Below are 17,299 nucleotides of genomic sequence, written 5' to 3' on the forward strand. Positions count from 1 at the left end.
GAGGACATCATTATCAGATTTTCTTGGATTCTTTTTTAAAACAACTATATTCCAAATTAAATTACTTCCCTTTCATTTCTCTTTCGCTAAACAATTGTTAATTTAAAATACAAAAATAAATTATACATTGATTTAAATATAAGTTGCCTTCTATTTTTTCCAAAATGCAGCGTTCACCTGGCCAGCTGCTGGCCTTAACATTTTCGAAGAATAAATTGTATAAATATTTATGTATAATATGTATATTTGATAATTTTCTTAAAAATAATATACTATGCATACAAATTAAACCACCTATTATTTACCAAAAAAAATAATTTAAACCACCCATCATTAGGCCTGTCAATGGATCGGGTTTGGATCGGATCGGCCTAAATCCATATCCATATCCATTTATATTTTCGGATTCGGATCTAATTGGCTCCGGATTTTTTATAGGCCGATCCATATCCGGATCCTTTCGGATCACGGATTTCGGATCGGATATCCGCTCCATTTATGTATATTAATTTTTTTTTTAAATTCAATTATTACAAAATCTTTTTGAAATTGACAATTTCAAAAAATATTAAAATACAAGTAGAATATAACAAAGTCCAAAGATAAATTACGAACTGAAATTCATTTTTTGAAACAAACATACTATTGGGTTTTACAGTATTTTAATTCTAACAATGAAAAAAATTGATCCCGCAAAATAAAAGTGTTATATGAATTGAGAGTTGGGTTATGCGGCTCTAAAATGTAAAAGAACTGGGGTTATAGAAATGAACTAGACTATAGAAATCGAACTATAGAAATCGAACTGAACGAAATATAGATAATGAGACTTGACTCGAGGATAATGAGACTTGACTCGAGGATAACGGGACTTGACTTGTAAATAAAAGTGTTATATATATGAATTGAGATTTGGGTTATATGGTTTTAAAAGATAAAAGAAGCAGGATTATACAAATGGACTAGACTATAGAGACTAAACCGAACGAAATATAGATTATGGGACTTTACTCGAGGATAATACGTTTAAAATTAGAATTATTAAAAAATATTTTTATTACATTATATATATATATATATAAACCGGATCGGGTTATTAACGGATCAGATTGACCTAAATCCATATCCGCTCCATTTATATTCAGATTTTTCTTATCGGATCGGATTTTTAATAGGTCGATCCATATCCACTAAAATGGTCTCGGATCGGATCGGGTCGGATCAAATTTTCGCTCCATTGACAGGCCTGCCATCGTGTCTGAAATTTTTTGGAAATCAATTTAGATCTTAATTTAATAATAAAACGTAAATGTACTGAAATTTGAGATGCAAAGATAAACGCAGGCAGATACTAACAAACTAGCTCTCTCTGACACAATGATCTCAGCCGTTTGTATTTGTTCGTGACATACATTTAACGGTTAAGATAATATCTCGTACTATTTAATAAATGTGACATAGCATGTGCGTGCGCTATGCAAGTACTTACACAGTTTAGGTGTACAGTAAATCTATTCAGATGATAGGAAGGTTGTAAGAAGATTGGAGTGGGTAATGATAGTTTGAAAATGGAGAGATCATCTAAATGGAAAGTTACAATTATAACGCAAATCTGTCTCTGCGTTGCTCTCTTTGCAGCTTTCAACATTGGTCATCCTATGAAACATATTAATAGATCAAACATGATTCGTAGGAATCCTAATGATTTCTATTTTGTTAGTGTTGGAGGAGGCTTTCGATCATTCAATCACCAGGCCCGTCTTCTCAAATTGGTTAGTCTTTGTCCCCTTCCTTTGTTTTTTACTTTTTAGTTTTTAGAGAGAGGGAGAGAGAGAGAACGAGGAGAGGGAGAGGGAGAGAGAGAGATGGAGAGAGGGAGAGGGAGAGAGAGAGAGCGAGAGAGAGGGAGAGAGAGAGATGGAGAGAGTGAGAGAGGGGGAGAGAGAGAGAGAGAGAGAGAGAGAGGTGTTTTGTGGTGGTCGAACTATTTGCTAATGTGTTTGTATAGAATATGATGAAGTTCGATTATGCAATCATTTATTAATATGAATGATATAGTAAAGTTGCAAGTGCTATCATTTTTCAAGTTGTATTTTTATTGCTTCAAAAATGGCTTTTTGTTTCAACTGCTATTGAATATTCTACATTGTTATATTTTACTAGTCAACCAAACTGTGTTTGTAATTGTATTACCGGGCTTTGCTTATTTCCTACTTTATCTCCTAATCATTTGTTATTATACTTTTGGATCGCTGCTTTTCCATTTTCTGATTTGGAATTCACTGAACTTCTAGATGAGGAAGGTGATAAAGCTGTACAATGCACAATTTGTAGTTAACGTTAGCGATCTTGGCGAAGATGATCCGTTGCTGCAGAATGTAAGACTTTTGTGATCATTTCTTTAAGTTTCAATTGTAACTTCTGTGCATCTTATTTTTGATCAAGTGACTTGAAATTTTTTTAAAAAATTATTAGCTGCACAATGCTAAGTAAATTCTCTTCTGTGTGTGAGGATGAAGAATGGGGCTCCATTACCCGTAGAGGTGGTGAACTTAGGGGCGTTTGGTTCATAGAAAATGAACCTGATTAACGGGAATCGGAACCTTAATTCCACATGCTAGTGTTTGGATGAGCATTTTTATTGATTAAAGTGGGAAGCTCATGCCATTCAACCGGATAAATCATTTTCTACATACAACTTAAGATTCCACATCATTCCTGATTCACATTCCCCGCAAGTATCCAAACGGCTCCCTTAGTGATTCTCTGGCACTAAAAACACTTCTACTCTTAGTTTAGAAGTTTGGTAATGTTCATGCTTACTTGACTCGGACACTTCTTGTTGATAGTTTTGATTCCCAAAATACGCTAATGTTGAAAAGTAGTATGTGTAGGGGATTTGGGCTTCATCTTTCTAGTATTGATACGTGATGTCCTGGTGAACCTGGTCGTATTAGTGTTGTCTTGCTAAATGAGAATACGTGTTGCTGTAACTAACTTTTGGTTTTCTATAAACATATGGCAAGTTTTAACAGATCTTCTTCAACAGGCTACTCATCACCTTCAGTCCCTGAAAGTTCCGTGGTACATATCTTGAAATACTTATTAAATTTAATATCAACTCTCTTTTTGAAGTACTTGTTTGTCAACTCTTATTTTCATGCTGTTTGTGTTAAATAATTCATGATTATACTTTTCTGTCTCTCTTCAGTTGCTACTCTTCTGGAAATGCAGGTACACAACTAGCATTTTTAAAGGAAAAGAGCTTGATTATGTAGTTAAACAGATTGAAATCCCAGGCCAAAAAGCGCTGGATGTGATAATTTTCCAGGCCGGCTTCAAGCAGGTGTGCATCATGCATAATTAATTCTTTCGTTTTTGTATTGCAATAATACAGAGAGCAGGATTTTGTTTGAGTTCTCTCTTAGTAAGCTTTTTACTTTTGTTAAGATACTCCCTTAGTTATCTATCTTAAGTGCGTGTGCAGTTGCAGTCCGTGTTATTCATAAGCTTCAAATTCATTCCTCTTTGCCCTGTATCATTTGGCTGTTTTCATGCTTGACCCCTTGACCCTTGTTTCCACCAACAGTGTCCCCCACTAAAATCATTTTTTAGTTTGAACAATCTCCACCCCCACTATGTGAAATTCATCAATAGCACTTTATTACATGATTGCATGTGAAATAGCATGACCTTTACTGGCATGGACATCCCCTTCATTAAAATTTTCTTGTGAAAACTCTAGGAAGGACAGTCTTGGTACCTTTAGTCTAAGCGCCTGGAAGAACTTCCACTTAATTTGAGATAACGTGGCATATTACTATGCTATTATCTTCTGGATCAGACACTTTGAGTATACAAATGATTTGATTCGTTTATCTAGATCTCCTTTCGTTTTTAAGAGGAAACATATTGTCTTATGATTGATTACTATAAATTCTTAGAGAATAGTATTCTACTTCTGAAGAATATTACATTGTGACTTAGGATAATTCCACGGACAGTTACAATCGTGAATTACATCAGCTTACGGGCTTGCTCAATGCCACCAATGGCGACTGGTAAGATCACACTATGCTTTGTTAATTACTGTGGTGATTTATGAAATAGCATGACAAAGGCATACTACCTGCTATTTACTATGGTAAAACTAGGTGCAAAGATTCGGAGGGGTCATTTATTGATTTGCAGACCTATCAGTTCTGAAAAGATTAACATACCAACGAAAGTTCAAATGTCCATTGATCCACTTTAGTATGACGATAATTTCCTTGGAAGTACCGAGGAATGTAGGGGTCATTATGTTTATGGCGCTCTTTTTCTGAATTTGCAATCATATTAATTTGCTTTGATATTGAATTCTTAGTTTCTTACAGCTTACCCTTATTCCTTCGTCTATGTTAAATATTGGCACTAGTTGGTCGTATTTTTACCATTTCCCCTTTCTTTTGCAACAGGCGTATTGTTGTCGGGTTCCAGTCATTGGAAGGTTGCGATGATAGTCTAAAAAAAATGGACCTGTATCACGTGTTTCTGAAATATGGAGTAGTAAGTAAACAGAGCTCTTATCTATGTTTCCCTCATACTAGACATTTATAATCATACTGTTTCTTTCTTATATATGTCGATCTTCCTTGTATCAAATAAAAAGATAGGTTGATGCTTAAATGCTAGAACTTGGTTAAGCGAATCCTAATATCTAACAAATTCTCTTTAGGATGCATACCTTAGCGCACAGGTATGTAACAAAAATGTTGAGAAAGAAGGCGCGGCTCTTATCCACAATGCTGGTGAAATGCGCAGAGGACCTTATTTCATGAGCATAAATGAGAAACGTATTCTTCACAGGTAATAAGAAACATAATATTGCCATTTTCAGCAAAATGCAAGTATCCTGGACTTTTCTTTAATAGCATTTTCCCTTCTTTTTGGGTTATGCAGTGATATTGAAAATGGGTTCCTTCTTCATAGAGTTGGCTCTATAGAGATTGTAAGTTTCGAGATTTCTATGGAATAGACATTAATCATTTTCTTTGGAAGATTTTCTGTTGAATATTTCATTTCTAACAAGGCGTTATGCGTTACAGTTCACAACTAATAGATTATTCATTTGCCAGGTGACATACTTAGTTACTATGAAAGGTGAAGTTGTGTATCAAACTTCACTGCAACAGGGAGGCAGACATGACATATGAAATTTTACAATGAGCAATAGGTCAAATTTTTTTGTTTTTTTTAAAATTTTGTTGGTCAAGATGTTATTGTGTTTTGACAATTAGTTGTACAATTTCTTATAGATATATATTACCATTTTTTTTGTAAAACCGATAATTGTTTTCCTAGAGCTAGGCAGCTAGCAGAGGATCATATTACAGTTTCTTGTATCATTGTCTGTAGGTGCAGTGCAGACTTGCAGCTATTTGTCCCTCAAATGATTGGGATTTTGGTTAGTCTTTTATAATTAGCTTAGGATATCCTGAGTTTGTTATAAATAGGGCTATTAAACGAATAATTTGTGTGTTAATGCTATAAACGAATAAGTTATATGTTAATGCAGATCAATTTCCTTATATTCCTACTATGATATTATTGTCATTCTACCAAGAATCCAAGTGTATTGCTAGATATACTAAATTGGGTATCAAATTTTGTTACGAATTACATACCAAATTTTGTTACGAATTACATGATATTGGTGAACCTACAATTTAAAATTATTCTATTGGTGAAATTTATATGAATACAGCAAGATCCATTAGTGGCATTATTTCCAACTAGCTCCTAAACCCGTGCAAGGCACGGACATTTTTTATATATTAATTTTTAAGTATTTTAATATTTATTAAATATTTTTTACAAATATTTGTAGTTGACGAATATGGGTATATTTATAAAAAAATTCGTAAGAATGTATAATATTCAGAGTGATTGTAGTATAAAGGAAAACAATATTTTAATTTTCTTTACCGAACATTTTGCTCTTTAAAATAATGATTTGAATTAACTACACAATAAGAATTGATCCAAATCATTGAAGTGAATCATGATTATTATTAATGATGGTAGCTAAACATTTCATACCGAGACGTTTTTAGTTTTTTAACAGTAATGAAAATTTTAAAATTATCGTGAAATGGACGATGGTCGTTATGTGTGTTGTTTTAAGAGTTTTTTATCTTCTCGCTATGTTCAAATATTATCGGTAGTAACTACTTCCCCATACAATTCAAGGGCATAATCGACGTCACATATTATGTGCTTACGGTGATATAAATTGATTCTAAATTATTTATTCATAAATATGATTATGTTCATAATTTTTAACTAATTATCGATTCATAAGGAATGATTCTCTGCTCTTATTATAAGATCGTGAGTGAATATACATATATTTTGGTAAAGAGAATAATCTTCTTCTTTAAATCTTTTTGTCTCAAATCTATTTTTTTACGAGCTCATTCCATAGATGACTAAAAAAAGCACCGAGTTATTTTTGTACCGGCTTATCCCCTTGATATTTTGCTCATGTTGGGATAAACTTGACTATTTGATTGTGTTGTAAGACATATATAATTTAAATACGTTAAGTTTAATGGTAAAAAAGTAATCAACCAAATTACCAAAGTATTGAAAATGGAGGGTAATCAAATGACTTGTGAATTATAGATGTGTTGAAAATTTGTGAAAAGTTTGGTACGGTCGGTGCGTATTCGGTTTTAAAAATATTAAAACCAAACCGCATCCATATTAACCAGATTGGTTTTTATTCGGTTTGGTTATTAATTGGTTCGGTTTTTAATCGTGTGGTTTGGTTCGGTTTTGATTTCAGTTTCGATTTTTGATTTCGGGTTTGCTCATCCCTAGAACAGTCACAAACATATACAATAAAATCTCGATGAATAATACATTCGGAAATGTTATTTTTTTATCGAGATTATTCATTTATTTGATGAGTTTATTTATTTATCGAATGTTCGTCTATCGAAACTGTATATTTTATGCTCATGAATATCCTACATCATTCTTTTATAAAATTAGTATAAATAGGCTAACATGGTTCAATTATTATGGAGAAAAATATATTTTTAAAATTAGTATGATTAGAAAATCATGCTTCGGTTCGTTGATTAGATAAAGTTGGCTATGTAACAGAAGAAATTTGGGTTTAAAACGAATTTTTTTTATTAAAGTTGTATGTAAACTCTAAATTTAACTATAAATAAAAAATTGTACAATTAAAAAATATATACTCTTGTCATTTTGCCCAAGTATAAAGTTAGTATATAGAAATGAGTTATTTAATCAAGTCTCACATCATTATATTTTATAGATATATTAAAATAAATATCAAATTAAATATAGAATAAGACACACTCCGTGTAAATAAGTAAGCTCAACCTTAACACTTGACGTTATCAAGACTTAAACAAATACGTCTCTAACTCAAGTGGTAGATATGGTAAATTTATAAATAGTTGAAATGGGTTTGATTCCCATCCAAAACAACAATTTTTAATATTTAATAAAATTTATGGGCAAAATTGTAATTATGAATAAAATGTTTTCCCAAAAAATTTGATGTTGCAATATTATATATAATAGATAGATTCGAGCATGCCACATGTCATTTGAAGTCATTTTGAGTACCAACTTGAAACCCTTATCATTTTTATTTCTATTATTCCCATTTCACGATACCTAGCCGGCTGAAACATCCTCTGTCGTTACTATTTCTTTGTTCTTTTCACTGGTCTAACTTTAACCCTGTGCTAAAAATACCAATACGGTTTTTTTATTTGCCGGATCAATCCAGTATCCAGCATTAGAATAACTAGCTAATGCGAGTGCATCATTATATTAGATTGTGTGGGGATTGTATTTTTAAAACCATTACATATTCGATGCCTAGCCTCGAACTAAGAAGAGAATTTATAAACCTTAAAACGGTATTTAAAAAGAGGAACGATTGAATTTCTAAAATGGTTCTCAAATGCTTAGTTTCCCAAACAGTACGATGTCAATAAAAGGAACAACATGAGTTTACCAAATCTAAAAACCAAGCAACAAAATGTGTTGTAAGTTTCTGTGTAGCAACTGGGGAAATTACACCATCTTGAACCTAACTAAAGAACAGTCCTTGTTAAATTGAGGTTAACTACATTGCCATCTTAGCTATAGCCGTTTCTCGCACCAATATATACAACTTAACCCTACCAACACCTCTGCTATGGCAGCTTCTGCCTTCTCCTTATCAGAAAAATGCAGAGTCTGCAATAACAAAACCGTTGGTTTGGACTCAAACTTCATACTTCCAAAATTCCTTTCCATCTGCCACTTCAAAGTATCATGAGCCATCGGTGTTAGCCATTCCATCATCTCGTTCAGTGGTTCCTTCCATCCTCCAGCCATCAACTTGTCTGTAACTGGACCTTTCTTCACATTCTTCCTCAGCTTTGATCTCATTGACTTCCTCAAACTCTCTGGTAACATTTCATACAGTTCCTCCCTTGCATCACGGCCTATTGTCATATTCGAATCCAAATACCTCTCTACCAACAAAATCACGTTCGCATAACGCACTGCCAACCCCGAACCTCCCACTGTATTAGGTCCTGCTGCATGAAACACTCTGTTATTATTGCTACCTTCTTTATCACTACCATCAACATCAAGGAAACGTATCGGCTTCTGACTATGAAAACGGACCAAACAATGCTGAGATGCCCCCAAAATTGGCCCTGATCGAGAACCTATGACATTCTTAATAGGCCTAACAAGACCACAAGCAGGCAAATCCCGAATATAAGGTCCAAAAACCATGCAAATCCGAGCATAGACACTACAAGTAATCCTAGCCAATATCTCAACACTTTGATCAAATGTCTTGTTCCATAACGAAACTTTTTTAAGATAGCGAACTTGCTTCCTGTGACTAGCAAGTTTTTGATCAAATTGATCAAAATTTACATTCTGATCCGGCGTACCTAATTCACAGTACAATTTCCTTTGCTTTATTTTCCTCTCCGATACCTCTAACTCACCTAAACCTTGCAATGAAGCGTGCAAATTTGCCGTAGCATAAACCAATCTTTCAATCTCCTTGATCTTCTTTTCGATTTTTCGTGACCCATATTCCAAAGTCTCAAAATGTAATGTTCCCAACTTAAGATCAGCATAAAGAATATCAAACCTATTAAACCCCAAGTCAATACATTTCTGACCCAACCTCCCAATAGCAGCAGCAGTAAAATCAAGATCTTCGAGTCTTTCAGCACAAGCAAGCGAGAAAAGAGAAGTTGCGTCAGCAGAATTCAGATAATTTACCCCTTTGGATTGAACAACATTGTCGCGGAGATAATTAATTTCCTGATCAGACAAAGATTTATATAAAGCGACCAAACGTGACATGGTTTTGGCAGTCTCAAAAGAGAGAATGCCAAGATTTTTGGAGCGATGAACGTCATCAACGGATTTGATTCTTTTGCGGTTGCGTATCTGAGAAAGCCACCCCATGGTGGTTACAGCAACCATGGCAAGTCACTGTAAAAGTTGTTAGATAGATTGTGGAAATGAGAATGGAGGAAGACGTTGTTGGAGAAGGGAAGACTTAAGAAGACAAAGAAAGAAGGCGTTGACACTTCGAGGGAATCGCGGTTCATGAGTCGGTTAGATTGACTACTGTATTATACTAATTTGGATCCATATCATCTCAGCTTATTCATAAATGTCACATGCACCGAGCTTCTTCCCTTGTCCTTCCAAAGCATTAGCAGTTAGCATAGAATCTGTTTCGATGATTAGTGTTCCGGCTACTTATATTATTATTCTAATATTTGTTAGTCAGGATCATTGCTCGATTTTCAATACTAAAATGCAGATATGGGTTATAATTTTACCTGTCATAAAAAAAAAGTCTATTTTGCTTGTAATAAAATAACTAATATCAAGCTGCATCGTATTCTGTTTGTCAAAAGCATGTAACAGGGCCGTTCAGTATCTTCACCCGTTATATACTGTCCTTGCAGATATGTTAAATATAAACCATACAGAATGTTATTCCTAAACCCTGTAAACTAGACATTGTTAATTCCACCTCACATTCTTGTTTTTTTTGCTATCAAACAAATATTTCAACATTATTATATATTATTATAAATTTTAACAATAGTTAGGGCTCGTTTGAAATTTCTTAATAAAAATAATTTATAACTTAAATTGGAAAAGTGTCACTAGTGAAAAATAAATTATAATTTTAACTAGGGCTTTGTAAACTGCTAACCAAACCCGAATTTTATTTCGATTAACCAAAACCAAAATGCTGAATTTTTTTACCGAAAACCGAACCAAATTTAACTAGGTTGTGACACCGAACCCAAATTAGGAATAATTTGATTTATACCGAAAACCGAAATTTAGAACAAATGACCAAAAATTGGTTAAGCAGTCAGATCATAAGCTCTTTTCCGGTTCTTCTGGTCTAAAATGATACATGATAGGGTATAAGCGACCTGGATAGGGTCCAACTCAGATCTAAGGTGAAGCAGGCTCAACTGATGGACCAAGACCCCCTTCACCCAGTTCAATCAAGTGGAGAGACCCGGGCTCAGGTCCAACCCAGGACCTGAGTCATCCCCCAGCTAGGGTCTAACCCATGACCTGGATCATCTTCTAACCAGGGTCCAGCCCATGACCTGGATCACCTGCCTACCAGGGTCCAACCCATGACCTGGATCACCTGCCTACCTAGATCCACCCCAGAACTAGGGCCACCCTGAGGGGGGTCCCAGCAAGCACATGCACACTCCACAACCCGCCAAGGAGGGGTACGCGGGCACGTGACGAAAACAGCTATCAACAACCAACATAACAGACAAGCACGACGCTTGTCAGAGGACCGTTAGGACACCCTGAAGGTGGTCCTCGCCTGGACACATGTACACAATCCACCCAAGCCAGACGTCCTCCGCCTGCAGCAACCAACGGCCCTGATCTAGAGGTACCAACCCCTAAACCCTACCTTTGGACTATATATACCCCCAAAGATGAAGGGTTTAGAGGTTAGACATATTTTCCATTACACACTCTCATATACACAGCTTATACACATACGGCCACCTTTGTCCTCTCTATATTCATCTTTCCCAACTAGGCTCTTATTCTTACACCGGAGGCGCCGCAGGGACAAAACCCCCCTCCGGTGTTGTTTTGCAAGCGCCCAACAACAGCTGTACCTCACTCACACCCAGAAGATCCAGGCACGGCGTCGGAAGGAGCCGCCCCGCTCACCAGAGTTATCATTTGGCGCTAGAAGGAGGGGGCTCCATCCTTGGGTCTCGGTGCCCCTGGATTCACCTTCATCAGCAAACTCTTAAGAGAGTCCACATCTTAAACCTGTAAGAACATAAACAACCATACTCTCTCTTGAATATGAATGTTGTTCATTTAAGCCATGTTTGTGTGAGCTCATTACGTTAGGCCACGTTTGTGTGAGCCCGTTCTCGTTTGTTAGTCTTGATTGTTTGGGGTTTGGTAGTTTTGATAGCTTTGAATTCTTGGGTCTGATAGTTTTGATAGTCTTAAAACCCAGATCTACTTTAGTTGTTTGCATATTGTCTTTGTGCTCTAGAGCCTGCTGTTCTTATTAAGTAATATTGTTAGCAAAACCCAGAAAATTTGTTTGGTGTTATTCTGGGAATTTTTTGCTATCTTCAAAAAAGCAACCTTAGATCCATATTTTTAGCCTCAAATCTTGGTCAGTTATTTGTACAATTGTGGTAATGGTAAGAGTAGAAAAGAGTACGGTTGGTAGGCCCTCCGCCAGTACCCAGGTCCAGGATCAGGACCACTCTCAGGCTCATGAAACTGGGGAAGACCGAGAGACCCTCCAGGAGCAACCATTGACGCAGCATACCCCGGTCCTGGAAAGGATAGTAACACCCCAGGATGCCAGAAATGTCATCGAGCTCAATCAGTATAAGTATACTAATGTTCCAGTGGCAAAAGAGCACATTGCCAACTTGACAAGCCACGAACTGGCTGAAGCAATAAGGCTCTACAGAGATGAACAAGCCCGGGCTCCGATAGAATTTGAGCAAGAGGATGATCAAGAAGAGTATGAAGACTCTCAACAATCTAGGAGATCTGCCTTCGACCGAATCGGAGCCAAGGCAAAAAAGAATAAAAAAGAGCCTAGTAAGAAGGAGACAGAAACAACTAGAAAGAAAAAATTGGAAGAAATGAGGGAACAAATAAGAAGAGAAGAAGAGGCAAAGCTTGAGTTAAAGATCCAGAAAAGGATGCAGCTGGAAGAGGAGAGGCTCCTAGCTAAGACAAAAGGAAAAAGGGCCCGGAGGGACTGTAATAACCCCCAAAATTTTGAACTTTTTGTAACCCTTGTGAATAGTGTTTTAGCTGAATGAGAAAACTTTTCATGCCACACTATGTAGGGGTTCTGTTATGGATATTCTGAGATTTTATTAGTACTCTACATGGTATATAAGTGTATGTAAAGATCACCAAAATCCAATTCCGAACACTTTGATTTTTCCCGGAAATCCACTAGATACGGAAAGAATTGAGTATAAGGTAACAGGATAAAAAGGATTTAAATTAAAGGATTATAAGAGAGGATCATAAAAGGAATATAATATATTGAGAAAGGTTAAGGGAACCTAAGTAATAAGATCCCGGGTATGATCCCTCAAACGATAAACGAAAACGAAAGTTAAGCGAACCGTATAACAGATCAGCGGTCATTAGGCAAACAATTAGGAAATTAATCAAAGAGATTAGTGGGGATGATGTCACCCAACCAATGAGAAGAGGACAAGGAGGGAAAGATGACATCATAGCATGACACAAGCATGACATAAGAATGAAGGATATGTGGTGGATTATTAACCACACAAAATCAAGGGCAAATAGGTAATTTACTAAAACAAAAACAAAACTACAACCAACCAAGCCAAATAATTCATTCTTCATCAAAACAAAAAGAAACCAAGGCATTATTTCTTCATTTGCTCTCGGCTTTTTCACTTTTTAAAGGCAAGAATTTTCAAAATCCAAGATCCAAGCTTCCTAAATTGGTGAGTTAATTCCCTAATCATCCTTATGCATAGTTATGGCTATATCATGAGTTTAAGCCTTCAATTCTTTCTCAATCTTCTTCAATTAATCAATGAAGAAGACAATAAATAGTGTTTTCAAGGTTTAAACTTGAATTTTTTCTTGTTTTCCTTTAAGATCCAAGCATCCATAAGACTTCTCAAAGCTTCTTAAGGCTTCCTAGCTACTCCCACCACTTCAAGGAAGGTATATCATCTTCAAACCCTAGATTCCTATGTATAATAAGATGATTTTGATTATTATGGTGATATAGTAGCTTAATGCTTGTGGTTTAGAGTTTGGGTTGGAGTGGTAGTGAAATGGAATGGTAAATCTTGTTGTTTTGGTTAAAAGAACTTAAGTATAGTTAAATTCAAGCTTAGGCATAAGTATAAATGTTAATATTGAATTGATTGGGGCTGTTATGATGTGATAAGGATGGACTTTGGTTGTATGAATGGGTTGAGGTTGAATTGTGATGGTTTTTGAATGGTCTAAATTTGGGAAATCGCGTAAACATAGCCGTCGTAATGTCCGATTTACTTTAGACTGCTTTTGTTCATAACATTTGGACCCGAGAACTCCCTGCTAGATTATGACCATTGCCATGTTTAGATAGTTCATGTTACGAGCTTCGTTTTGATATGTAGTTCGTTCGATTCCGATGCACGGTTTAGGAGAAACGACCGTTTCAAGTAACGGCATTTCGCGAACGAAACTTTTCCCCTCGCCTTACTTTGAAACATAGGTTAAAGACCAAAAAGGGTTAACTAATGTATGAAACAATTATGGTAAGTGTGTTAGGCAGTTGGTAAGACACTCGCGAAGGAATCGCTTTAAAACTCGTAATGGTTAAAGTATTAAAAATGGTGGAGCCGAGGGTACTCGAGTGACTTAAGAGAATCAGTGAGCGCAAAACAAGCGTTAGAGTCTAAGTTAGTTAAAGTATAGATTTACAAGTGACTTTGGTTTAATTCCAACTTACTTGTTGTTTATAGGTTACCAGACTCGTCCCGAGCCTCTTATCACCCCCAGTCGCTCAGGCAAGTTTTCTACCCGTTATACTGTTGTTGTGGTGTATATGTGTATATGCATTATCTTGCGATAGATGCATGTTGGTTAATTAGCAAATGTTGCGATATATTGAAGCATGCTGATATGGTATATATATGCATGCCTGTTTCGTATTCTTGCCATATATATCTGTTGGTTCAGTTGATAATACCTATGCTAGAGAATAGCAGTAATTTGCATATACCCTTAGTATAGGGACCCAAAGGTGAAAACATTTTCTAAAACCGGGAGTCGAGGATCCCGAGTAGATTATATATATATATATATATTTATATATATATATATGGTTATAGTTTTCAAAACTATTAATCGAATAAGGTTTATTCGATAACTTTATATTATTAATGAATATTATTTCAAATATTCATCCGAGGACTTATGACTCCTTTATTTTATTATTGAATATTATTTCGAATATTCATTCGAGGGTTTATGACTCAGTTTATATTATTTAATGATTATTAATTGGATATTCATTTGAGGATGTATGACTCCTTTATTTTATTTAATGAAGATTATTTATAATATTCATTCGAGGTATTATGACTCCGCTTATTACTGAAATATATTCTTTATTTTATTAAAGAATAAGGTGTCAATAATCAAACTTATTTTCGATTATTCAAATAAAGATATTACTTTCGTATAAGTATATCTTTGATTATTTGCTATTCATTCAAGTATAAGTTTTCCAACTTCTACCTCAATTATTCTTATGGCAATATTATTTAAATAATAATATTCAGATATTTCTTTCATATCGGGACTGATTTATTTTAATAAATCAGTATTACTCCAAACATTCTTAAAAATGTTTTCGAGTCTTCAAAATGAATTTAAAAGGTAGAGCGGATCCCAAAACTTGTTTTCTAATTCAAGATCTTCCATTTTAAGGGGACTTGAATACTCGCTCAAAAATCTAAGGGATCCGGCTCTGTGGTGTATTTTATATTCGCAACAAGGTTGCTGTTTTGATGAATGAATTGATTACTTGCCCAATGTTCGGGGAGTAAGCCCATCTAATTGAGTCGGCATAAGCGACAGGCCGGGGTACGGTCTATCAAAGTGTAAGTGGCTGGGTGGCAGTCCATCAAAGCGTAAGAGGCCGGGTGGCGGTCCAGCACAAGGTCCTAATGCGGCCAGGGTGATGACCGGTGGGGGATTCATCCATCTACTAGTAGAAAATGTTTCTTATTGGTATCTTTGCCTGATCAGCAAGATATCGGGTTTATGCCAAAATTCTTTTCCTTTCCAAAATTCATTGGATGTTACAAACTATGTTCATACTTTACATAACAGAGGTTCCAGGAAATGTTTAAGAGATATATATGTGGATATATATCGGGACTAAATAAAGTATCTCGTAACTTTATTTCATTCAATAATATTTCAAAGATTGAATCTATTCAAGTCTTAACTTGTGGTCTCATCTATGGGATGACCTTTTTTTTAAACCTATAATACTTTGAACAGTGGTAGTTCAAGTAGCCTTATAAATGATATAAGTATAGTGAAGTATTTGGTAACTTCATCTTCCTTTAAGCTTATATCCAGTAAGTAATTATCTTACTTTTGATAAAGGTTTTCAGTAAGTTATCTATTAGATACTTGCATTATTGATTACACTATATATTATCTTGCGAGCTGTAAGGCTCACTCTTGCTTTATTTCTTCATCACACAACAACAGTTAGGAAAGATGGCCAGACTCCAGCAGACCCAGCGCAAGCGCGTGGGAAGCGTCCCGCGTCTTCCCGTTGATGTTGTAGCTGCTATAGCTGCAGAGGTAGATCTATTGTAGATCAGACCATCTACTTTTGAGAATCAATTATGTATAATTATAACTTGTGGCATATAATGGCAATTAACTATAAATTTATTCAGTAATCATTTTGGGTTGTAATAACTTCTAATTGTGGATTCAAGGACTTGTACTTATTTCAATTTCATCTCTGAGACTATAACGGGTTGTGGTGTATGTTAGTGTGGGGTCACAGCATAAGGTTATTTATTATTAATTAAGTGAAGTGATATTGTGGAAAGGAAGACCGTGACGACCCGGATCCCCGACCCCGGATCTGGGGGTGTTACAGGGACCCTACCCCCGAGGTAATTTCTGATGACAACGAGGAGAACCAGAAGGATCTGAAAGATATGATTTATGAGCTCCAATGAAAGATGGAAAAAGATTCTGGATTGGAAGTTGGGGAGACTCTAACACCATTCAGTCATTCCCTAGAAGCCATCCCTCGACAGAAAAATCTCAAACATTACAACTTTGATTCCTTTGATGGGCTGGGGGATCCGGAAGAGCACTCAATTACTTCGAACAAATCGCCCAAATATATTACTACAACGACTTAACAAAGTCCAGGTTCTTCGCCTCGACCCTCAAAGGGGGGCTCAAAGATGGTTCAACAGGATCCCGTCACGAATCATCCACTCCTGGAAAGAGTTCAGGGGGCCTTCCTTAGAAGATTCAGAGCCAATAAGACACATGAAATGCACATGTGTCACCTGGAAACAATCCGCCAATACGATAATGAAGCACTCTCAACTTATATGCGGAGATTCCAGGAAGCAATCAATAAAGTTTCGAATCTTGATGAGAGAGAGGCTCTAAGCATATTTCGAAGGAACCTAGATCCGGAACACAATGAAAGGTATATTATAGAGTTGATAAATAAAGAGCACAAAGCCTAACTGCTGCCTACTCTATGGAAGCCAGGTTCATAAAGGAAACAGACGTGCTCCAGGAAATGAGGATGACTCGGAATGGAGGATCCAGGAACAAAACTTTTGATGACCGACCGAAAGGGGGTTACCATCAGGAAAAGAAGTTCAAGCAAAGCCAACAAATCGAGCAGACCAATGTTGTGTAAAACACTCCAGTATTTCAAAGACTGGGTCCTAAGACAGAATCTAAAAGCGATCCTGGTCCACCTAGGCAAGCCAGAGAGCCCGGAAAGAGCCAGAATGGACACCACTGAATAGGAGCCAGGAGGAGATACTAAAGGAGATCAAGGGAAAGCCATTCTATTACCCACCGAAGCCCATGCAGACTCCCCCAGAGAACAGGCCTTACAACAGACAATGCGACTATTATGAAACCCATGGGC

The 17,299-nt window shown here is 36.0% G+C and overlaps 2 protein-coding genes across 2 annotated transcripts; one reads left to right on the top strand and one right to left on the bottom strand.

The window, feature by feature from the left end:
• The first annotated feature begins 1,368 nt into the window (after window positions 1–1,368).
• LOC141712484 (uncharacterized) lies at window positions 1,369–5,570 on the top strand. Its single transcript, XM_074515453.1, has 9 exons — window positions 1,369–1,772; window positions 2,295–2,378; window positions 3,050–3,084; window positions 3,235–3,346; window positions 3,988–4,061; window positions 4,458–4,548; window positions 4,718–4,848; window positions 4,942–4,990; window positions 5,118–5,570. Exons 1-9 carry the CDS (start codon window positions 1,569–1,571, stop codon window positions 5,193–5,195), a joined length of 858 nt encoding a protein of 285 aa, XP_074371554.1. The 5' UTR covers window positions 1,369–1,568; the 3' UTR covers window positions 5,196–5,570.
• A 2,479-nt stretch (window positions 5,571–8,049) lies between these two features.
• Window positions 8,050–9,648, bottom strand: LOC141710790 (protein PSK SIMULATOR 1-like). The gene has a single exon (XM_074513316.1). It carries the CDS (start codon window positions 9,529–9,531, stop codon window positions 8,173–8,175), a length of 1,359 nt encoding a protein of 452 aa, XP_074369417.1. The 5' UTR covers window positions 9,532–9,648; the 3' UTR covers window positions 8,050–8,172.
• Between the last annotated feature and the right edge of the window lie 7,651 nt (window positions 9,649–17,299).

The sequence above is a fragment of the Apium graveolens genome, chromosome 3 (genome assembly GCF_009905375.1).
Source record: "Apium graveolens cultivar Ventura chromosome 3, ASM990537v1, whole genome shotgun sequence".
Taxonomy (NCBI): Eukaryota; Viridiplantae; Streptophyta; class Magnoliopsida; order Apiales; family Apiaceae; genus Apium; species Apium graveolens.

Bases quoted from the DNA above. Each gene is read 5' to 3' on its own strand.
- LOC141712484 (XM_074515453.1), top strand. From the start codon at position 1,569: ATGGAGAGATCATCTAAATGGAAAGTTACAATTATAACGCAAATCTGT. The intron at 2,379-3,049 runs GTAAGACTTTTG...CTTCTTCAACAG, and splicing joins ATGATCCGTTGCTGCAGAAT to GCTACTCATCACCTTCAGTC. The intron at 4,062-4,457 runs GTAAGATCACAC...CTTTTGCAACAG, and splicing joins AATGCCACCAATGGCGACTG to GCGTATTGTTGTCGGGTTCC.
- LOC141710790 (XM_074513316.1), bottom strand. From the start codon at position 9,531: ATGGTTGCTGTAACCACCATGGGGTGGCTTTCTCAGATACGCAACCGC.